The sequence below is a fragment of the Chaetodon trifascialis genome, chromosome 22, assembly GCF_039877785.1.
Source record: "Chaetodon trifascialis isolate fChaTrf1 chromosome 22, fChaTrf1.hap1, whole genome shotgun sequence".
NCBI lineage: Eukaryota > Metazoa > Chordata > Actinopteri > Chaetodontiformes > Chaetodontidae > Chaetodon > Chaetodon trifascialis.
Window position 1 is genome coordinate 17416026 of NC_092077.1, and position 24653 is coordinate 17440678.

General features: G+C 44.8%; 1 protein-coding gene across 1 annotated transcript in view; it reads right to left on the reverse strand.

The window, feature by feature from the left end:
* ntn4 (netrin 4) overlaps positions 1 to 22481 on the reverse strand; it is a 24884-nt gene extending 2403 nt beyond the window's left edge. The window contains exons 1-7 of the mRNA XM_070991788.1: positions 22030 to 22481; positions 19946 to 20499; positions 13800 to 14078; positions 7663 to 7789; positions 6368 to 6553; positions 98 to 311; positions 1 to 30 (exon numbers count right to left, since the gene is read on the reverse strand). The exon at positions 1 to 30 is cut by the window's left edge and continues 65 nt beyond it. Of these exons, the coding sequence (XP_070847889.1) occupies positions 1 to 30; positions 98 to 311; positions 6368 to 6553; positions 7663 to 7789; positions 13800 to 14078; positions 19946 to 20499; positions 22030 to 22075 (1436 nt within the window). The 5' untranslated portion in view covers positions 22076 to 22481. The remainder of the gene's footprint in view (positions 31 to 97; positions 312 to 6367; positions 6554 to 7662; positions 7790 to 13799; positions 14079 to 19945; positions 20500 to 22029) is intronic.
* Between the last annotated feature and the right edge of the window lie 2172 nt (positions 22482 to 24653).

Here is a 24653-nt window from a genome sequence, read left to right on the forward strand (position 1 = left end):
CCCTCTAAGTTGTACAAGTCCAGATCAGAGCTGCACAAACACAAACAGGTCAGCGGCAATCTAAAGCTATCAGGAGAGAAAAAGTGTTTTCACTCACCCAAACATACAGTCTCCTGTAAACGGATCGCAGTCTCCTGCACAATCACACGGACGGCAGCCGTACTCGTGGAAGCCCCAGTATCCCACCATGCACCTGTCACAGTGGGCTCCACCAACGCCGGGTTTACAGATGCAGTTTCCATTGGAGGGGTCGCAGAGTGAGCCGTCGGCCAGGTGGAAGGGCATGGAGCCCAGGGGGTGACAGCTGCACGCTGGGAGACAAAGACCTTTCGTCAGTCTTTTGTGACAGGAAGCCCAAACATCTGCACGAGGTTTTCAGGGGACAAAGGTCTGAATCAAACCAGGGACAGTGTGGTGAAATGTTATGTGTATTAAACTGTCGTGTTACCACAAAAAAAAAAAAACAGAATGTGTTTTCATTTTGAGATACAACAGCATGAACAATAGCTCTGGTGTCAAACAGAGGCCAACATCAGGCTAGCAGCCAACTCTGAATGCTGCATTATTTAAACCAAAAGTCATGAGAGAGACAGCAGGGATGGCGGTCAGTCGGTTCACCACGTAACAACACCGCTGTGACAGTTTTTCATGACCCCCTGAGGACGACAGACAGCAAAACCTGAGCAGCTCATCCTTCAACCCAAGCTAATTTAAGAACAATTATCTTGCAAACATTCGACAACTTTATCTTAGCGAAACCTGACTTGAACTTTAGCTGTTGAGCACAAACAAAATCTACTTTTAATGCGATGAAAACAATAAATAAAAATCTTGCATGTGTTTTATGTTCATGCTTTCTCCTGTGTGTCTCTTCTTTTTACCTGTTTTATCTCGTCTTTCCCTCTTGTTTTACTTTTACTTTATTTTCCTTTTGCTGTTTGATCGCAGACATTATTATTTGCTTTTATGTTGAGCACTTTGTGCTGCATTTAATGCATGAATTGTGCTATATACGTTTCTAAATAGCATTATTCTAAAATCCTAATTATGCAGCCTTTAATTCATTGGGCGACACATCTAATCCCTCTGCTAAATAATCCTGTTTTTCTATACATTTATCTCCTACAGTCTACCGTTAGAAAGTGAGTGGCTTTGTGGAGTCTAAAGGTCTTTTAAACTGACGGTTTGCTGACTTGCAAATTATATTTTATTACTAGGACTTAAGCATTTCATCATTCATCAGTTGATCCATTTGTCTGGCTGGTATTGTTGCAGGAGCTCGTAATACAAAGGACTCTCTCTTTTTCTTATCACCCCCCCACACACACACACATTCACCTCCTGCCCCACCGCCCCCCATGTCCCCTCTAATTGTGTGCTGATAGGGTGTTCTTTAAACAACCTCCAAAAACAATACACACACACACACACACACACACACACCCACGCATGTTTCCACTGGTAGTCTGAGAAAGCTACTGTCTGCAGTCTTTCTCCTGTTATCAACACTGAGACCTGGAGCCTTGCAGGAGCAGGTGTCAGGCCTACCCCATAAATCTGTCCCTATCTCGGGGGGGGGGTGAAGGAGAGGCAGAAGATGAGGGGAGAGAAACAAAGAGGGGGGCGTTGTTTGGAGCCATTTCTCTGCTGCTTAATGATGCTTGAAGCTCGACTGGCAGTAAATGGCTGTAACTGCTTACTGTACACTGAGATCTGCCCCCCCGCATTCAAACCTCCTCTATTGTCACCAGTGTTGTGTCTGACTATAGATTATAGCAAAAAAAAAAAAAAAAGTCATCGCGGTGGTGCAGGAGGCTGTGTTTTCTCAAACCAAAGTTCATCAAATGATGTTAAACTCACATGACTGCTCGCAGAGACGACCGTAAAGACATTTACAAGACAGCACGCCGTTAAAAATGCCTCCAAGGCTGAGACTGAAAGTTCATTCCTGACCTTGGGAACAGCAGTTGACAAAACAGTCTCACCACAGGGTCCATTTAGTGGCTGTCCTGGAGCTTTCGAGTGTGTCACAAGTCGCCCTGCTGCCATGAAATTACAGATGCTCTGAGGATTTTGCTTTTAACATTGCTCCATAAACCAACACTGTGATGTCATTCAATTAAACATGTGCAATTAAAAGTGTCGTTAGCTCACATGTTCATGGAGTTCCTACTTTACAACAGCAGCTCGAATGCACAGAGGTCAGGAATGAGATGACTACTTCACACTCGACAGCCTTTCCAGGACGCCCCTGTCATACCCAATCATGATCCTCTCACCTGTTACAATCAACCTGTTGACCTGTGGAATGATCCAAACAGGTGTTTTTGAAGCGTTCCACAACTTTCCCAGTCTTTGAAACGTGTTGCTGCATCAGATTCACAATAAGCAGATATTTCTAAAAATCAATGAAGCTGATGAGCTCAGACATTAAATATATTGCCTTTGTGCTCTTTACTGACTCCTCACATTGTGCACGAAGAACAACGGTGTCTTTGGCCTGTGAGGACGATGTCACATCAACCTTCCCGAGCTCCAAACCAGACAGTTTATCAGACGAATCACCCGGGACAACAAAGATAAGATAAACCTAATCATAAAACCGAACTGTGCAATATCAATAAAATCATAAAGTTATCAGATTTGTAGATATGAACATTCACACAAACACGCACAAGACATACATATACGAAACATATAATGACCGTTATGACAGAAGAAACATTCACACAAACAAGCTTTGTGTGTGTGTGTGTGGGTGGGTGTGCTGTGTGTATCAGGCCCTATCTTCCACTATTGTGGACACCGCACGTTAATAATTAACACAGATTGCGGCACCACCTCAGTTCCTTGTAGAGCGAAAACACGTGTGACGGCGTGTTTGGTAACTGTGTGCGTTCGCATATCTGCGTGACAATTTATGAGCACCTGAAGGGGTCACTACACAAGGTCTGCTGTGTGTTGTGTTAATGTGTGTGCGTGTCTAAGATAGCTGTCAGCTGCAGGAGCTCTGACAATGAGAACTTCACGAGCGTGTGCTGAGACATGACAAGACACCTGCCCGAGCAACAAGCGCAGACAACAAACTCACCACACACACATAAAAACACACATATAAACACACACACTGTAACTCCCCCCCGCTAAAGCGTTTTGGTGTGTACGAGCTTGACAGGAGTGTTTTCTTTCCCGGGCCCCTCGGAGCCTGGTATGAAAAAAATGTTCCTCACGACGGAGGGAAATTCCTCCATTGTCAGCAAGTGGCTACAGCGGGATTTCACAACCTGTACCTTCGTCTCAGGGGTTCTCCAAGCATGCCATCGCTCCCTTTTTCTATCAATCAGCCGTCACTGAGGATCTTTAGCCCTCCAGCCTCCATAGTTACCCCATAGGTGAGTTTCCAGGTACAGAAAAACATGCACATGGCCTAAATCAAGCACTGATATCCAAACCTTATAGCGTGTCTGTATAAAAAGGTGGTGCATTAGATTTCTATGACATTATCAGAGGTGCAACACACCTAAACTTGACGGCTGTACCATGTTGACACACCTTTGCTCCAAAAAGGAGTCCAAATGCAATTCATCAACCATCCTGATAAGATTGATGCTAATGGACTCCAAGCAGTATGACTCAAACGAAGACAAAATGACTTATGCTGGCCCTGACATAAGAGCGTGGTGTACATACGACTGTGGAAAGGTTAAAGATTTATGGTGGAAAACAAGACTTAGAGTCTACGGCCATGCTAGCAGCATGAGTTAATGCAAACATCAGCACGCTAACATGCTCACAATGACACTGCTAACGCCTGGATGCTAAGTAGGCTAACTCTGGCATATTAGCTCTAAACACAGTATAGTACAGTATAGTTAAGGCTGGTGGGTATGTCATTGGTTTTGCAGGTATTTGTTCACAAAGCAGTATTTGAAAGTATTTTGATGAAATTTTGTACTGACATTCGTGACCCCAGACGATCAATCACAGTGACTTTGGTGATAATCAGATTTTTCTGCTTGACATTTCCTTGTTTTGAGTGGAATATCTCAACAACTACTGGACGTTTTGTATGTTCTTCCTTGTATGACATCGGCCACAGCTGCTGTTAGCATGCTAACATCATAAATTAAGATGGTAAACACAGGGTAAACATAACACCTGCTTAAGATCAGCATGCTAGCGTCATCATTGTGCACGTTAGCTTGCTAATGTTAGCCTTTAGCTCATAGTTCAGCCTCACAGAGCTGCTAGCATGGCTGTAGGCTCATGCATAGACTCTTTTATATTACATATTTGTTTACGGACATATAGGACATATAGGTTCAAGGAGTTAAAAAGTAAAAATTAAATTAAAATAATCTAAGAAATGTTGGGAATCCTGTAGTAATGGATCTCTTGATATACTAAAACAACTAAATAAAATATGCGTGACCAAACTCTGAGTGATACAATTGGGCTGATAGCTGACATATTCCCCTCGAGGTGTTTTTGAAAGGTCTGGTGCAATTTGACAGTTGTTTTAAATTTAATGCCTACTCTCTCACACACACACACACACACACACACACACACACACACACACACACTCTAGTAATCATGTGTGAGTCCATCATACCTGCAGGACTGAGCTCACTGGGTCAAATCTGACAGATAATCAGAGGAGAATGTAGCCACTGCGCTGTGTTTATGGATGACTATCGCGTGTTTACTTAAGACGCGACTCATCACCGGCGGGCAGCACGCCGCTCAGCCCAGACACACACACACACACACACACACACACACACACACACACACACACACACACACACACACAGAGGACCCTCACACATTTACAACTACGACCAATGATTACCCTGAAGCTACTTGAGCTCTGAGTCACACATGAAAAATGGCAAAACAAGCCAAGATGGACAAGCAGGAGGTTGTGTGTCGAGCTTTGAGTCAAGACGAAGGAATGTCACCATCTGATGATTAACTATGGCTTGGATGGAGCGTGGGCCGTCTGCTGTCTCACTCACACACACACTCACACACACACACACACAGCCAGGTGTCCATCAGAAATCAGCGCTATCAAGCACGTCCCAGCATGTGATCTCAATCCCCCAGCATTCCTTGGGAGAACGAGAGCGCCGTGCCAGTGTGGTGTGTATGAGGTTACCGAGATGCTTCGCTCCAGCAACATTTTGTCAACACTGGCATGATTGATTATGCATTATGAAATTTTACAGTGTGTTCTACATGTCGTGGTTGTGGGTTTCATGTTGTCAGTTTGCCAAAAAGTATGTCTGAGCTATAATTACCGCCTCGTGGTTACTCGCCTCTGCCAGACAGTTGAATTGAATTTATATCCATGTCTGTCCGGACTCATTTAATAAGAAAGAATTTAATAAAAGGTATTAAGTGTCTTCCTGGCAAAATGGATGTTATTATTATATTGATATGTATGATTTCAGTGAGAAACATACTGCCTTCACTTACAGACTATTTTCACAGAGGACTGAGAGAGAGCTTCGTCACAGGGTGCAGCAGAACCAATCAGCCAGAATAATGGCCAGAAAAGTGTTTCTGCATGACATTAAGATGTCACAGTGAAGCTGACCTTTGACCTTTTGGAGAGCGAAATGTCATCACTTCATCATTTGTGTGAAATTCTGTCATAATTAGGGCATGAGTTCTTGAGCTGTGGCCAAAAATGTGTTTTGTTTTGAGGTCACAGTGAGATCTGACCTTTGAACACCAAAATCTAATCAGCTCTTGAGTCCAAGTGAACGTCTGAGCCGAATTAGGGGCCAAATCGAGCAACGACTGCCATCAGTAACAAAGGCCTCAAGTCCATATTAACATCATTCAGGGAGCCTGGAAGCATCGTCAACTCAGATTTATGTATTTTAATGTCAGTTTGAACAGAAAATATCATAAATTTCACTGAGAAACTTGTAGAAGTCAGTAAATTCACAGTTAGCCCACTGCTTCCTACTAGACTACACCACTAAGTGTTGTTAATTAACCTTAATTAAAACCACATTTCCCATAATTATGATTTCTGTCACATAAAGGCTTCTCTCTTGAGCTAGACTTAAATTAGATTCTCCCATCAGCCTTTTGCTGACAGTCAACACATTTACACACATTTTAGATACATTCATTTAATATGCATTACAGCTGATGGCGGCCGCAAAGTGAGTCAGAATGGAGACAATACACAAATAGCTTTTGGTAGTTTTGCACCTTTAAATCCACTTATTATGAGCAGATGAGGCCAATAACAAACCATCTCCACTGCTCCTGTGCTGTCAACTGAAAGAGTTGTTCGCTCTCATGTGCATGGTGTGACTGGTGTGTGTTGGTGTGTGTGTCTTACGTTTGCAGGAGTCGGGGGCGGTGTGAGGCCGCTGGGGGTCTCTGTGGAAGCCGGCCTTGCATCTCTGGCACTGACGTCCTTCGGTGTTGTGCAGACAGTCACACGCGCCTCCGCTCCGCTGGCCAGACTCTCGCCACGCCGTCCAATCAAAATGGCAGCTCTGGGCGTGTCCGTTACACTTACACTCTGGTGCGGGAGGGAGGATATCAGCACATCACTTCTGCATTCTACCAAAGCTCGACTGAAAAAAATTGAGTTTTTATGGACATTTTGAGGTATTTTTTTGCAGGGTCTCTAGTGGAATAATTGTTGGCAATCCAAGCTGACTATAGCTGCTGTCCTCCAATAAGAAGTCTCCTTTATTTAATGGTGTACTCCTTTAATATCAAACTTGGTACCTTTCTCAAACATCGTACTGTAGTTGCTTTTGATACCTAAAAAAACCAAAATCCAAAATGGCCAGTTGTTTTTCTCAATTTGTTCTAATCTTGCTTTAATGTTGTTAATCTTTCCCTCTGCACTGGTTTACCGTTTGGTGCAACCCAATTCTCCCAAATGCTTACAGCTAATTCCAGGACCCTCTTCTCCCTAAATCCCCATCAGGGCTTAGATATCATGCTTTGTTCAGCATGTACTTTCTGCAGGCTGTGTTTGCACATGCAGTGGTAAACACCGTTTAGCTGTTTGTTCTAGTAGTTCTTGTTGCTAAGTGACACCACATTTGTTTGAACTATCATCATCAGCAGCACTGCCAGCACCACCTGAAACCACCTGGAACTTGACTTGAGAATCACATCTTTTCTAGAACGAAGCAGACGAAGACTCGTGAGGATGACTGCACATCGCATTAGGGGTGGGAGTCTCTCTGCGCCTCATTCTGATGCAGCTACAGAACGATTATCAATGCATCGACGTACATGATTTATTTTTTCCTCACTGTGTGACTACTTGCTACTTTTTTACAGCCTATTTGTTATGACCCATCATTACTTAACAATATAATTCAGTTGTTTTAAATTATATTAAGGCTTAACGTTGTGCATAATTATGAGCATGGTTGCTTTGAGTAAGAGCTAGCTGCTAGGTTTCAGCAAGCAGGCTTCATTTGGCCGCCTCCCCTCCACCCACACTCCACCTCTTTGTCCATTGGTGCTAATAATGTCGAGAATCGGGTTTAAATTTCTGCATCGAGACATCACGAGAGATTCACGATGCATCTAAAAAAACGATTTTCTTCCCCAACCCTACATTAAATTAACATTTTGAGTTCCTGCGACGGTGTTTGCTGGACTCACTCCGACATTCGTGCGGCGCCCCCGTCAGGCCATCGGCGGGCTGCCAGGGTCGGTCGTTGTAGAGAGGTGCGCAGCGCTCGCAGTGATCACCTGCAGTGTTGTGTCTGCACACACACTTCCCATGGACCTGAGAGAGAGAGAGAGGAAGAGGAAGAGAGAGAGAGAGAGCTCATTAGCAACAAGAAAAATGATAGACGGAGACAGAGATGGAAGGATGGGAGGAACAAAGAGGTCAGTGTAATGCAGAGGAAAGCTTCCCACTTGAGGACAAGCCTGTTGGGGGTGAAGACTCTACTCTTCCTCTAGATTTCTCTCAGTTTCTTCTTCTCTTTCCTTTCCTAAAACTCTGCCTTTCCCTCTTTCTCCTCTTCTTCTTCATTTCCTCGCGTCCTCTCACTCCATCCCTCGGTCTCTCTCGTACTCACTCGCCTGAAATTAGTGAATGGAGATTGATTGTTTGGCTTCATCACTGGAAACGAGAACGGGCCTCTGGTCTGAAAAGCCTGTGTGTGTATGAGTGTGTGTGTTTACGAGTGTGTGTGTATGAGAAGAGTACAAGTATGCGGCGCTGAGAGCACAATAACAATCTCCTTGTCATTCCTGTGAGCTGGAATGCCATGCATGCTGGATAATGATTGAAGGACGGGGGGAGCAAGGCATCTGAGGAAGCTCTTTATTTGTTTGCGTTACACCGTGTAACTGTAATGTAGGACACACACACACACACGATTATACAATGATTACAGAGGTACACACACTGATACACGCTTGGAAAAAACACACCAATTCCTGTATTTGTTTCCCACGGTGTGTGATGTGTCACTGCCTCCTGATTCACACACGAACAAACTGTTCTGAGTTCAGAGTTAAACACATCCACATGCTGAAGAACAGAGCCAGGAGCAACATGTTCTCTGCCTGAACTGACCCCAGATCAGTCCTGCAATGTAGAGGTGAACACACATGGATGATTTTACACCACCTCAATCACACTAATAAGGGGAGCAATTGCCTGAATGAGAGGTCCAGGCAAATGGGAGGCAGGAGACCTAATGCCACATATCCAAAAATGAAAACGAAGACGTGGTAATTAATGAAACGTCCACGGCGGAGAGAAACAAGGGGCACGGGAAAAGAAAGACTGGACAGGCAGGAAGGAGGAAAAGCCGGCAGCAGCAGCAGCAGCAGCAGCAGCAGCAGCAGCAGCAGCAGCAGCAGCAGCAGCAGCTGGCTCAGGTCCAGACAGCTGGTATTTGAACCCATTTCACATGTTTACCATACCGTGATACGGGACAATTAACACATGTACAGACTGCGAGCCACACACACGCAACCATGTAAACGCTGCCGTGCAGAGGACGCAGCAAAGCGTGCTGCTGATGGCTCATAGAGCATGTGAGCATCTTTACTATTTTTGTATCTTTTTGTCTGTGAGATCTACATGTGACGGCCGCCTTACACCGTACAACCCCTACATGTTCCTATCAAACTGCATATTATCATGTCAGCACATTGCATTCAAATGCTAAGAAGCTGTACAATAAACACTGGGTCTAATCTCATTAAACTATTGAACTTGATTTCATTTTGTGGAAAATTGAACAGTAACGGTAAAAACCAGCAACAGTGAGACGGCATGTTACATCCAATGTGCTCTATGTTTGAAGTAATCTCTGCTCCTGTGATTGAAACCGTATAAAGATCGAATCGGTCCAGCATTTAAGTGTCCGGCTCACAAGAGGCGGATTTGAGAAAGTCTCCTCCAGAGCCACAGAGGAACTCACAGAACAGCTTTTTGAGTACTTCCTGTTCTCCGTGTAAACAGACCTGCATGAGTAAAATGTCTCTTTAAATACGTGAGGAAGACTAAGTGAAAGAAAGAGAGTAAGAGAGGCAGATTGATTAGAAAAACACACAAACCCTGAGCGGACTAATCGCTGCTAACGCTCCAGTAGCTGTCCCTGGATGCCATTATGTGTGTGCGTGTGTGTGCGCGTGTGTGCGTGTGTGTGTGTGTGTGTGTGTGTGTGTGTGTGTGTTGGCTTTGTGGCTAACTAACAGACAGTGTAATCACCCTGAACTGCAGAAACCCCATGTGGGGACACAGGAGCACAAAAAAATCCAAAACAACAACAAACAAACAAACTGGTCTTTTTTTCATCTACGCTCGCAGCATCTGAACAGCAATGACTCGACGTATCACGGCCACTTTCACTGCCGATAACTGCACACACACGCGCGCGCACACACACACACACACGTACATGCTCAGAACAGACAAAACATTGCATGCTTAAGCGCACACACACGTAACACACAGCAGACCAAACAAACACACTGTGCATATGAACAAAAAAGAAAACGACGCTGCACTTGGCGAGGTCACACACACTTAGGAAAGCCCAAAAATGCAAACACACACACACACACACACACACACACACACACACACACACACACACACACACACACACACACACACACACACACACGCCCAGCGGTGGAATGTAACTGAGAACATTTATGCAAGTATTTCAGTACTAATCTGAAGTACTTGAGAATACTTGAGTATTTCTACTTTATGCAACTTATACTTCCACTCTATTGCATCTCAAAGGCAAATATTACAGCTTTACAATTACAAGTTTTCATACTCCTCCTGTGCAGTGAACACCACGCATCTCCAGGCGTGCTGATGTTGAACGCTGTGATAAACTGAAGGATGAAGTTTTCCTTTGTGGGTTGAGAAAATTCTCCTCCTTGTTCAGCTAAATAAGCTCTTTAAAAACCCTTTTGAATTGACTGTAAACACATCGTCACAAAGCTGAAAACAGGGACATTTAGCTGCATGAAGACAACTTTTACTTTTGGTACTTTAAGCAAATTTTGCTGATAATATTTGGATACTTTTACTTAAGGCTTTCAGTGGAGGGCTTGTACTTGCAGTGGAGTATTTTCACAGTGTAGTATTAATACTTTTTAAGCAAAGGACCTGAAAACGCCCTTCCCTTCCCTGAGTGATCAGCAATCTCTGCCCTCATCTCCCATCTCGAGCTGCTCTGCTTGTTTGGGTTTAGCCTGAAACGGCGGCTCTGGGCTGAAACGGAGACACAAAACAAACTCTGATAGGCGGGAAAAGGCACTTACATAACTCCAGCGTGTTTACCGAACGCTCCCGCATGGCAAACAGCAGAACGACGCGCCGATGACCTGAGGTAATGTTGTGTAGACAGTTAAAAGGGATTTACTGTTCAAACTCTACACTCTGGGTGCAGTTGGACTAATATTTGCTGTGAAAAATGAATTTCAGCCACTTGGTGTCACATCCCACACATGTGACCATTAAAATGATGTATTATTGTTGTTATCCTGGCGTGCAGAGGAGGGTTTTACAGCTCTGGGGTCTAAAGACCATTTCAGAGGATTTTCTACCCTCATAAGAAGGAAATCCTGATGAAAACACTCAGTAGAGCCACTTGGAATTTCTTGGCATGAAAATAGTCAGATTAAGAGATTTAAAGACCACGTCCAATAAATCGTCTATCTTCAGCTTCTTTACAAAAACACTGGTATCTGCAAAGAAAACACAGGAACAGTCTTGTTCATTTATCATGAATCATACCGAACGTCCTCTCTGTCTCATATCAGTTTAAAATCTTTCGGCTGCTTGTCAGAATATAATTTTTAGATTCTGAGGAGGTACATGCTGACTTAATCATTTCATGCACTAAATGACACGCAGGCTGTAAAACAGAATGCTAAGTATCAGCAATGCATCTAAAAACATGGCGCTAATAGCATTTTCCATCCATCCGTCCATCCATCCATTGTCTATACCCGACTATCCCTTTCCGGGGTTGCGGGGGGGCAGGAGCTTATCCCAACTGTCAACGGGCAAGAGGCGGGGTACACCCTGAACCGGTCGCCAGCCGATCGCAGGGCAACATATACAGACAAACAACCATTCACGCTCACACTCACCCCTAAGGACAATTTCAGAGTCAAAAATTAACCTAATGAGCATGTTTTTGGTCTGTGGGAGGAAGCCGGAGTGCCCGGAGAGAACCCACGCATGCACAGGAAGAACATGCAAGCTGCACACAGAAAGGCCCTGCCCGACCCGGGGATCGAACTCGCGACCTTCTTGCTGTGAGGCACGCGCACAATAGCATTTTCCTTACAATCTAAATAAACGAGACTTGTGTAAGAGTCTGCAGACACATGAGCAGCTCTGTGAGGCAGGAACGACGGTGCCTTCATGCTAACATGCTCACAATAACGATGCTAACATGCTGATGTTTAGCAGCTTTAATGTTTATACCATGTTCACCATCTTAATTTAGCATGTTAGCATGCTAAATTGGCTTGTATAGCTATATATTAGCTTGTATATAAAGGCCTGTATTGTCCTTGTACTGTACACACTGTATGGCCAAAAGTCAGTGGACACCTGACCATCACACCTACATGAGCCCATTCTAAAATGATGGGCATTAATATAAAGTTTGGCCCTCTCTGCAGTTACAACCGTTCTGGGAAGGGTTTCCTCAAGATTTTGGGGTGGCATCCAAACCCAGATTCATCCATCAGACTGTCAGATAGTAAAAGTCAGTCAGTCATCGCTCGTTTCCACGCTGCAGAGGCCAGCTGCCGCGTGCTTTACACCACTCCAGCCGGCGCCTGGCATTACACATAACACTAGTGATGTGAGGCCTGCGTGCAGCCGCTCCGCCATCGAAGCTCATATCATAAACCTCCCGACACGTGCTGATGTTGCTTCCACAGGCAGAACTCTGCAGTGAGTCATGCAAAAGATAACAGGTGATTTTTATGCACTTCAGCACTTGTTGGCCTCACTTTGTGACTTTGCCTCATGACTGGTGCTATTTATGACCCACTCTTAATTCTAAATGTGTATTTATAGAGATTTCATGGCTATGGGCTGGATTTTATGCACCTGTTAGCAATGGATGTGGCTGAAACACATGAACTCAGTAACTATGAGGGCTGTCCACTGACTTTTGGCCACATACTGTACATATAAGAAACACAATCAAATTGAACAAGCCAGAATATTGGATGACATTAGCTTTAGATATTAAGTATTCCTATCATTATCAGCCTCAAAGATCCTTCATCAGTTGGGCTTTACTACAGTATACACTGACGTAGCACTATTGCTTATCTGTCTGAATGTCTCTGCTTCTATAAATTGTAAAGGAAACTCCTTGTTGACTCTCGCCGTCGCTGATTGCAGCAGAACATGCTTCAAAGTCATCCAGCGTTTCTGTTTGTGGAGATGGCCGCGATAGGAGCCTGGCTCTGAAACGCTCATGGTTGATCTCCAGGAAAAACACGAAATCACACCTTCATCAACACACATACACATCAACGCCACCATTAACCCACCACTGAGTCAATATCCACATCTCAGCGGAAAGGCAGCTGTTTATCTGAGACAGACAGAAGAACAGAGGAAGCAGCAGAGAGAAAGGTGATCCTCCACCACCCCTCTCTTTGTCTGTTATTAAGACGACTGCCAACACAAAGTAAACAAGCCATTTAGTCTGTGAGTATCAAGCCTTATAATCTTGATTTCCTTAGAACCAATGACAAGCTTGCCCACGGGGGATGGAAAGAAATGTCAGTATGTCAAAACAAGGCAAAGTACCGGTGCATTATCAAAGCATCAAGGCTTGAAAGAAGCTTACTTGTATTGGAAGTGTTTTTACTGGTAAAGAGTATTGATACAAAAACAAATATTAACTGAAGATCCACTTTTCAGACAGTGAGATGCAGCTGAAATGGACCTTGAGATAAGATTTTTTTTGTCAAATTACTGTTTACAACATGAAGAATGAGCATTCAAGCTCAAGTTATGAACATTTCAATTGTATTTTTATAAATGTACGTTAGATCTCATAATTTAAAGGTACCCCGGGGACTTTTTAACCACTATGTCTTTAAGCACAGGTTCCCATTTTGTTTGTATATTAGCTCTCTCGTAATGCTGCTATTCCAGTGATTGACACCTGGTGGACGTACCATGCACGAGGACAAGAATGACCTTTCATGTACGATTTCCAGGCATTTTAAAGCACTATTGTTGATGCACTCAGTCAATGCTCCTCTCTTACCACGTGGTTGGTCCGGTCCCTGATGGGCTGGTACCCCGGTGCGGGGACGCACTGCTCGGCGTGGCCGTTACAGAAGCAGCTTCCCTTCACTATCAGGTCATAGATGGCGAAGTGTTGGGTGGGAAGAGCCTCATGTGCAGAGGCGACGTCTTTGGCCTGGCACGGACACGACTGACGCTTCAGCAGTCGGATTCGGATGTTGGTCACCCTCAGCTGCTGCTGGCCCTCCGCCCCGAACGGATCCAGAGACTCCCACTTAGGGAGCGTGCGGTAGATCACCTGTCGGTCAGAGAGAGATCTGCTGTCACATTTCTTCACGAATCAGTTTTCACCTCCTGATTTTTATGGGATAAAGTTCCTGGTGGGCAAATTTTAATAGGCTAAATATTTTCCAGGCAGCAAAAGACACAACAGAACCTGCAACAAGCCGATAAACAAGCCGAACAAAGACAGACCTCAGTTTTACAATTTCAACAACATGCATTAGAAGACTGCTGCAGCACCAGAAGGGAGGTCTACTGCATTCACACTGGCAGAGGACCAATTCATACATATACATATATATATAAAACACTTAGTTTTAAGCCTTACTTGCTGCCTTCTGAAGATATACATACAGCACAAACTCATACATGCTTCGCTTTCCCTTCAGAGGGTGTTTTTTTTGTCTTGGGTACTCATGGTGTCCCCCCTTTTTAATTTACTTTTGCTTTATGTCTTTTAATCACAGAAAAGGACAATAGAAGTATTCATAGCACTGAGGAGAAAACTGTTCTCTTGCAGCCCCAATTCATGATTTAGAGGATTTCGACGGGTATATTGAGCCACACAATCAGGTTTATTGATGCTGCTCATGTCACTACATCTGTCACGTAAATGGAGGTTTGTTTTGGTACGTTTGTGCACCACACGGTGACCTTACACCTCGCCATCATTGACTGCGTCCTCACGTGACCACGAGGGTGCTGGGTGTCCCTGAATGAGTGCACCCTCCCTCCCTCGCTCTCTTTACCCTGTCTGGTCCCTGGACATCCTTCAAATCGAAGATCCCTTTATAGGCTGCCATCGCCATGGCTACTGCTGCCACTAGCAACCAACACCGCTGCTGTTGTCGGGGTGAAAAAGTTGGTGTGTGCCCCAACTCTCGCCGTGAAAGAAATGTGTGTGTTTGTAGTGTGTCTCTGCACAAAGTGTGTCTTGTTGTCACTGATATCATGGGATGAGTGGTGTGTGTTCATGTGGGTGAGTGTTTTCTTTGGTCAAAACTTTGGTTGAGATGCAAGAAGAGCCCCCACGCTGCTCCCTCATTGGCTGGATGACTGGCCGAGAGCGCGATGGGAGGAGCGCTATTAATTTCCCCGTTGTTGAAAAAGGTCACGGGGTCACAGCATTGTGGTCCACAACTAAGAGAACACGACAAATAGGATGAGGGGCGCCGGTCCGCGGGAGAGCACGGAGAGCAGGGCCAGACAAAGACGGGGACGGAGACGCAGCTTCGCATAACTCAGGGCCGGACAAAAGGCCTGCGACAGCCCGGTGACACCACAGCAACACCAGCACACACACACAACCACACTGGCATGCACGCAAACATCAGCGTCGTGGATGAGGTGAGCAGAGAGCGGCGATATCATCCTGAGGAATTTAATGCTGCCACAGACATCCCTCCACTGAGCTTTTACAACACAATCACACCTCCTGTTTTTCCTTCAAATGTGGAGACGAAATATTAACATCTGCAAATATGCTGATGAGACCCATGTTTATGTTAGTCTGAGCCCTGAATCGATGTAAGTCTGGGGACACTCAGAGGGTCACAAATTTATCAATGCTTTCATTTTAGAAAAATAGAAAAATATATTAATATAAAAAAAATTGTGGTGAAATAAGTACAAAAGCCGTTTAACTGTTTATTGCTTTTTAATCTGTTTCAAAGGACTTACTGTATTTAAAGGACTTTTCTGACTTGTGCTGTATTTCCCTTTTTTGCTTCACTCATTACATGAAGTGTTTTGTGAGTTGCAAGATGACACAGTTTACTGAAAATTACAGTAAAAAGAAACATGAAATCTCTGTGAAAATCTGTCTGAATCAACTGCTCCTTTGTAAAAATCTGCCATTATTTTGGGGAAAATCATTATAAACCCTAAAAGATGCTAAAGGGTATGAGACAAAGCATCAGAGGCTACAACAGACTATTGCAATTTACTGCAGGAAGGAAACAGCTTTGCTCTAATTTATTGATTGTCTTTGATTTCCCGCCTGTCTGCCAATAATAAAACAATAAACCAGAAAGCCCGAAGTGAACGTAGGGCATTAATCAGACATTACAGATGCTGTGCCAGCCTTCTGGAGTCAGAGCATAAAAAAGTCATGTGTCACAGTCATTGAGGATTATTATAGTCTACCTGTTCAATGAGACAGAGGTCAAAAGTGCTTTTGAAGTGAATTCTCCTGTGGAGTTTTTGACCACTGGAGGCGCTATGGAGCAATGTTTTAAGTGAGAGTGTCAGTTGATGCCCCAACGAAAGAGGAAGACGCCAATCAGCGATAAATGATGCAGGCTTCAAAATATCTGTCCCAGAATACACTGTAAATGTTTCATGAGAAAGGAAACGCATTCATCGGGTTTTGTTGGGCCTCTGGGAGACACACGATGTGCTTTGGAGAGAAATACTGACTGTAAACATTTATACTGGCATTTGTTGACAAGGAAGCTCCACAGGGAACCTTCAGCTGAATTCACAGGAACATTGCCGAATGTGCAGAATGAGGCTTATCTGCGTGACGGCTGCGTGTGGAATCTGAAACCTTTGCTCTGCGGAGGACACTAATCATTAGTATAATTATGGAAGCTGATTACAACACGGACAGAATGGAGTCTTGAAAGCACACAGGTGGAAAGGTTTCACACCTGCTTTCAAACACCTGTACGTGCAATACACTTCAGGCATTTCTGATTTTGCCTTTCCGAGGGTTCACTGGGGGCCAACTTCAAGCAGAAAAATAAAGTAAGTCTGGTTTTTAAAGTAAAGTAAAGTAAGTCTGGCGTAATTCCATCAAAGCACTGTGGACTGTAATCTGGTAAACAGGCACAATGGGCATTGATGGAAAGAGAAAGACGGAGAGGGAAACAGAGCGGGGGGATGGGTGTCTAGCCAACAGCACCGACATCCATCAGAGCAACGGCACTTCCTTCCCGGCAGACAGACGGAGAGCCGACTATGTGTTTATCTGAAAGGGCACGGACAAGTGTGTGTGTGTGTTTGAGAAACTGTGGAAAAGAGAAGGAATATGTGTGTGTGTGTGTGTGTGTGCATGTGTGTGTGCATGTGTGTGTGCATGTGTGTGTGTGTAGGCCAGTCTTTCTCTTCCCTAAGGAGGTCAGTCTCTACAACAAACACTCACATTCTTCCAGCCTGGCTGACCTCATAAATAAGACAAGGAGTCCTGCATACTCCACACACACAGACACACACAGACACACACAGACACAGACACAGACACACACACACACACACACACACACACACACACACACACACACACACACACACACACACACACACACACACACACACACACACACACACACACACACACCACTTTTTCCCCACATCACAGGTGAACACGGAAAGCTTTCAGCGCAAGAGATGACACGCTTTCATGTTTGCAGGAGAAAGGAGAGGCAGAAAGCTGAGAATACCTGCCTCCTGTAATTGCTCCCAGCTACAGTAACGACCCCCGAAACCTTCGCTGCCGTCAGTCAAGCTGAGCCGGCAGCAATCCAGCACATGCACACAGACCGGCGATCACTCGTATTTACTTCGCTTCAACGTTTCAGTACACACTGTGGATGCAGTCATGTTTTTGATTTAGTTTTGACAACTTTATTAAGCTTTATGACGCAAATTCACATAAGATTAACGTGTTCATTATTTCTTCGATTAATCAATTAATTGTGTAGTCTATAATATTCCGAAGAATGTCAGTTGCAAGTACCCAGAGCTTGAGGTGATGCCTTCAAATGGCTTGTTTTATCAAAACAAGAGTGCAAAATTGAACATTTTCAGTGATATGTAACAGAGAGAAGCAGCAGATCCTCACATCTGAGAAGCGAAAAAACAGGCATTTTTGGGCATTTCTGCTTGATAAACAACCTTTTTTAATTGTGGACTCTGTTTCATATAAATGGCGCTGTATTAATTACTGTTTTCTTTTTTTCAAAGACTGATTTCAATCAACAATTTGAACTGAGAAAGGCCACAAGCTGCCGTGAGGGGCCTTGTGACAACAATGTTTTGTCAAACCTCTATTTGAAAGATCAAAAATGAATAAATGAGCTTTTAAAATAAATTAGAGGTTCCCTGAATAGATGTAAGTCTGTGGAAATTACAGAGATGCTCATAGAAACTCTTCATATTTGAACCTGAGACGATACTAAAACAGGCTCGAGCAGACGGCACAGTCTGAGGCCTCGTCGTCACCTTCCACAGCCGCAGACTCTTAAACTGTCATTACAGGTGATGTACAATTACAGCGAAAACACACAGAAGCAGAAACAGTGAGAGCAGCTGAGGAGCAACAGCAGCTGGTGTGTCAGCGCGCTACTTGACCTCTTTTAACCTCCGGGTCACTGGTTGAGGGGTCAGAGGGCAAAGGTCAGGCTCTCAGCACAGGTGGCTGAGACGTATGCGAAGAGAGACGCAGCAAGATTTCACACCTTCGTGCACAAAAGGTGGAGAGTGAATCCTGGGATGAATCTACAGAGGAACCATTTTTCAGTGCACAAAAAAAACCACAAACACAGACGCACAGCAGGAGCGCATTAAGGAAGATTTACGATACGGCAGCAGAACAAGGCCATAACAGCTGTGAGGAATACTTGGAAGGAGCCCGTCAAAGAGGACGTAAACACACATTACACATGAGAGCACCGCAGGGAGCCCACAGCAGCACCACGCTCGGCATGCGCCTCCACACACACATCTGCAGAGCAGCTCCCGACACACACTGCTTCAATTAAACATCAATGGACTTCAGGAAGCCCTCTCGTGCTACAGTCCAAGCACGCCCATTAGACACTCACTCATGCACATGCACACACACTGCAGAGCTTCCCCCACCTGGCTACGCTCTGCTTTCAATCTGCTGCCACGCCGTATGACTCTTGCATGTTGCGTGACTTACTGCAGAAAGAGCTGATTCGTTCCGGCAGGAGGGGCGACGAAGGCGAGGGCGTACTTTAAAACATGTGTTTAGAAAAGTGGGAGCATCTACGTTTACCCGCCGTACCCAGCGTGCATTATATGACACTGTTGGTAATTCATTCATAGAGGAAGAAAACGCTGAGCTGGAAAGTCTCCTTCACTCCCTCCAGCGTTTCTCTGCAGGTGTGTATCTGCCCTCCTTTCCACCTGCGTTAACCTGCTTTCTGAGCCGTCTGACTGTGTTTGGATCGAGAGACATGCCGGGAATTCAACCAAGACTTGATACAGATCTGATCATCCACCTCTGGCAGTTTGTCATGAATTGTGAGAAGAAAAGGCAAAGTGGTTTGTGCTCTGGTTAAAGAAAGAGAAATGTGATTTAACGTTTAATTTATGTCATATATTCAGCATTACCCTTATCTACAACTGCTTAGTCTTTCTCTCATATTCTTTTCTGAGTTAAAATCCTTAAACGTAAAAGTTTTTGGCCACTTGGGGGCAGCACAACAAGCTGTGCAACACGTATTCGCCTCATAGAGTTGTCACAGCAAGGAAGTTTGTTAAAGTTATAAACACAATCAGCACAGTTACACGCATAAACATACGAACACAGGCTTGAAACGGTAAACTTCTGTTTGAGGCGGTCGAGCTCAGGGAACAGGCGGATGACCTGCACTCAGTACTGCACCTGAATGCATCGTGTTTAAATACATGTGTAAGTTCAAGATACTCCCGCTTTAGCTCCATTTTTGGTCTCTACCAGCTGCTGGGGTAAATATCTGGATCTTCAGCGGCTAAATGCTCCACTATGTTCACCAGCTAGCTGCTAACTGTGTCTGTACGTCTTTGGTACCTGGCAGGTATGTGTGCAGTGGGGTTTAGAGCTGAAAACACATCCAGCAGCTCCGAAAGGTAAACATACAGCTCCGTCCTCACCTCTCCACGGCTGCAGGGATAAGCCCCGGAGTATTTGGAGGTGCAGGTGGCGCCGTCCCGGCCCGCGCCTGCCCTTCCCTCCTCCAGCCCAAAGGCGGCGCTGCAGTTGCTGGCATAGTACTGCAACATCTTCCACGTTCTCCCAAAGTCCTGCGACCGCTCCAGGGTCATGGCTGCAGGCCTCGGCGAGCGAAACACTACGATGAGATGCGTGAAGTAGAACTCCGCCTCCAGGTCCAGCTGCACTGTCTCCGACTCCACCCCTTCGGCGGACTGCCACCAGGTGTTGGGGTGACGGAAGGAGGAGTCTGACATGGCCCCGGCCAGGTGGGACAGGAGGGGCAGAGCGGCGTTGCATTTGGCACACTTGGCGGCGCTGCAGGCCAGGTTGGCGTTGGGGTCGGAGTAGGAGCAGTAGAGCTCGGTGCCGTTGTTGCCACAGACGGTCTGCGTCAGGACCCGGCGGCCCAGGGCCAAGTTCCCCATGCGAGGGTTGCAGGCCCGGCTCTCACAGCGAGGGGCCACACCTGCACGAAACACGTCCACCGACAGACCTGGAGGGACGGAGGGGAGAAAAAAAAGTTTCCACATGTAGTTCAGAAATGGGCTGAGGTGACATAACAGTTTTCTAGAGAAGAGAAGAAGAAAAGAGTGAAAGCACAGGTGTCAGGTGTGTACGGAAAGGTGTGGCGCTCACTGTACCTGAGCTTAAAGGGTCAGGTCACACAAATCACACACCTGTGCTGGTGTTTAGACATGCAGATTGGATTTGTCCACATTTTGGGATGTCTTCCTTCTCAACAATATAATGGAGGAGAATGAAATTTAACATAGTATTGGGGCATTACAACAGCATTAAATTGATTAACATGGATAATCCATACAACGGATGATAGTTTCACTGGGACTATTTCTTTGACAGGATGGAAGAAGGAGGAGGAATACATCTCAGGTACATTAAAACCTGACAAATACAACCCAAACTATCCGCTTTGCTGAATACCACAAGAGATTTCTAGAAGAAGAGCATTCATGGGCCCACTTAGACCTTAGAAATTCAATACTTTCTGGACATGCTTGCAGGTTTTGGAGATGCTGGGACTCATTCTTCAGAGCTGAGTGAACAGATAGACCTGAATCTAAATAACACTAACAGAATGTGTGAGCGTGAGTGGGCGAGCTGAGAATGAGAGTGACTCAGTGTGAGTCTGCACAAGTCAAGTGATTTACCTCCATCGGAAATGTTATGCACGAGGGATAATAGAGGCATTGTGCACCTGCCTGCTGCAGACTGCAGCCAGCGTGGACTCTAACGCAGATAAAGTTTGGCAGCTCGGGGAGGATGAGCAGCATTCAGACGCCCCCCAGATGCTTTGCAAACCCCCCTGAGGGCCACGGTGTCATCTTCCAACGTGGATTTCTGATCTTAAATCTGGAGCTCTTTGTTTTCCATGTCACAGACACACTCACATTATAGCCCCTGGGTTAATTAACTTTTGCTCTGAGGAAGCACGTTTTTGGTTAGACTGGAGTTCACTGAATTACATAACTGTAGGTGGGAAGGTCAGACTGAAACCTTTAGACTGAGGGCCCTTAAGAAGTTACTGTTATTGTCCCAGTGTGCTGATTAATATGATGTAAACTAAGAACTAAGACACTAAATTACTTTATATTGAACTGCATTTAATTTGACCTCATTTGGAAATTATTGATTCAAATGTAAATGCAAGGATTAAACTTGACTGCGTTTTTAATACAAAACTTCCTCTCAAATCTGTGGCATTAAACAACAATGAGGATCAGACATATTCTCCACAGTTCTGTGTCCCCTAGAGGCTAAAATGAAAACTGGAGCTTCATACTTGAGTTTATGATTTTGAACAAACTCTAAAATCTTAATACATGTGGATTCATGTGTCAGAAATCCAGAATACAAACTCTTCCAGTCTGACATTAAATTGACAAAAAATCAAGGCAAGTTCTGCATTGCCGCACTTCTCCCTGAGCAGCAACAGCACATTGTTGCACCGGTGACAATAACCTGACCAGAGGATGTTTCATGTAAAAACAAAAAACACACAAACCTGCATCTGACAGCACCACCAGGCTGGTTACAAATAAAATCAACATATCTCCTTGTGGCAGGGATAATCCAAAATAAGCGAGAGGGAGATGGAGACTGGGGCAGAAAATCCCGCTGGAGTTATTCAAACATCAAACATGCAAAGATTTCATCCACAAAAAAGACAAAAAAAAAAAAAAAGAAAGAAAAGAAAAGAACAAGACAAGTGCGTGGCTTCAAATCCCGTGTGGACTGTCTCTTTCACTCAGCTGCGATGCAATAAGGCGAGAAGAGCTCATAGAGAAACAACATGATCCCGGACGGTGAGTGATGCCCCGCAGAGAGAGCACAGGAGCGGAGGAGGAGGAAGAAGAGGAGGAGGAGGAAGAGAAGTTAGTGTCCAGCTCGTCTGCCGCTTCGGGACCGGCAGCGTGTTTCATTTCCCCGCAGTGTGCGCCTGCTGCCCGCTCGGCCCCGCACATCTATTTCTAAGGAGCGCAGAGAGACGCGGAGGCTGTGAAGTGACAGCGGCGGCTCCGCCTCTCCTGCGCATTTTCTCTGACTTAAAGGAACATCCAGTCCAGAGCAGAGCCGCCATGCATGGAGGACAGCACGTCAACCCCAGTGCTCTGCTGAGGTACACTTCTGAAGTACTTTACCGAAGTATTTACATTTACTGCTACTTTATACTTCCACTCCACCCATAATGTTTACACTGAATGCATCAATAATCATAATCCAACTACAGCACAATGAGTATTTTGGGTATTTTAAGTGTATTTTGATGCTATAATACGGGTGCACTATCATTTCTGTACTTTTTAAAATGCAGTACTTGTACTACAGAATAATTCTCTTGTCGCTACTACTTTTACTCTGAGTACTTCTTCTACAGTCTTTTCCTCACACCGGTGGGGTCCCAATACCTGCAGGGGGCCTTACTTTAACAGAAGAGCAAACCCGCAGAACAAAAATCAAAGAAACTAGTGACTAAAGATAAAAAGTAAATGTAGTGGAGTGAAAGGCAGAGATAGACATTACACTGAATTTATATTTATACTTTCCACCACTGGTATCTGAGACAAACTTCCTCTCTAAAGTAAAAGTACTGAAGTATTATTGGCAAAATGTATTTAAAGTATGAAAGTAAAAGTACTGCTTGTGTGAGTTATATATTATCATATATAACATTATTTGCTTTTTATTAGCCGTGCCTCAGCGTGTACGCAGTATTTTAATGTTCTGGCTGGTTGATGGAGGAAACTGCAGGCGCACACTTCATATACTAATACTACTTAAACATCTAATATTTAAAATATTGATTATATTATATGTAATAAAGTAATCATCAGCTCAACTGTTATAGCTGTCCAGTGAATGAAGAAGAGTAAAGAAGCTGCATTTCCCTCAGAGATGGCATGGAGTTTAAAATAGTGGAAATAAGCACAAATTTGAGGGGCTTTGTTCATTACCTGAGTAAATATCATATTAATGCCAGAGTCCATGCCTTGCCAGAGTTTGGGCCCCCCTGTACAGACCACGTGGAGTCTGATGAAAAGCTGATATGGGGCGTAAATGAGTGCTCATATCCACATTTCTGACTAATTGGCTTTGGATGGACCAAGTGCACACACAAAGTGATGCTGGATGAGCCGCTGACGCACTTCAAATTACACCGATTGGTTGCTCGGCTGAAGCCAGCTCCGGCCTTTGTTGACAACATTGTTGGTGTCCATACAAAACCAGTGAAATATGCAAGCCAATAAATAAATTGCAAGCTTTTAAATTCCAGTTCTGCTTTCCACACAGCCGTCTGCTCCCAACAATGGCTGCTTAACAGCCCATAAAACCAACAGAGGGACGGGGTGAAAGCATTCATATGTGAAAAAATGAGCTTTAAACTAACACAACTTAGATTATTTTAGTGAGAAACTTCAGTTTGTGCTGCAGCCTGCTCGGACAGAGCAAGCTAACAGTGCTCAGGCTGCAGGGTGCCCCCCTGTGCTCAGCGACGGTACAAAACAACAGAAGCATTTGTGGAAGGAAGCTGATGTTGGAAAACTGTTCTTTCCGCTCTGGGCCATTTTGGGTCAAGCTCCAATGAACACAGCATGGCTTTGGCTTCTCTGTCTGCTGTGTAATCGGACCATGACCTGCTTTCTGTGCATCTGACCCGTGTCCAATAAGCAGTGAGCCAAGTGAAACTATCTCACCTGGTCACTTTGTTCTGTGTGTTCTGCTTCACTCACTGGTCCTGGAGGAAAACTATGATCTTTCTCGGAGATTTAATCCACTTGTTTACAGGCTCTATGCTAGCATTGTGGCCTGATGATGGCGCTAAAGGACAAATCAAAGGATCATCTGGTGCAGCTGTTCCTGAGGACGACATGAAGGTCTCGACCAAACTGTATGCTAATCCATCTAGTCTGGAACAAAGCAGTGGACCAGCCATCGATAGAGCTGTACTCTTACTGTGGCTCAAACCTCTTCCAGTGGTCAAACAGTGGACTTTTGCACACAGTTTGGGAGGTTTGTGAGTCCCATGCTTTACGCTTCCTGCAGTTCATCCACTCCACAGGCCCCCTCAGTGTTAACTTCAGGCAGCTCTCAGCTGTCTGCAGACTTCAAAGGCTGTTTGGCATCAGA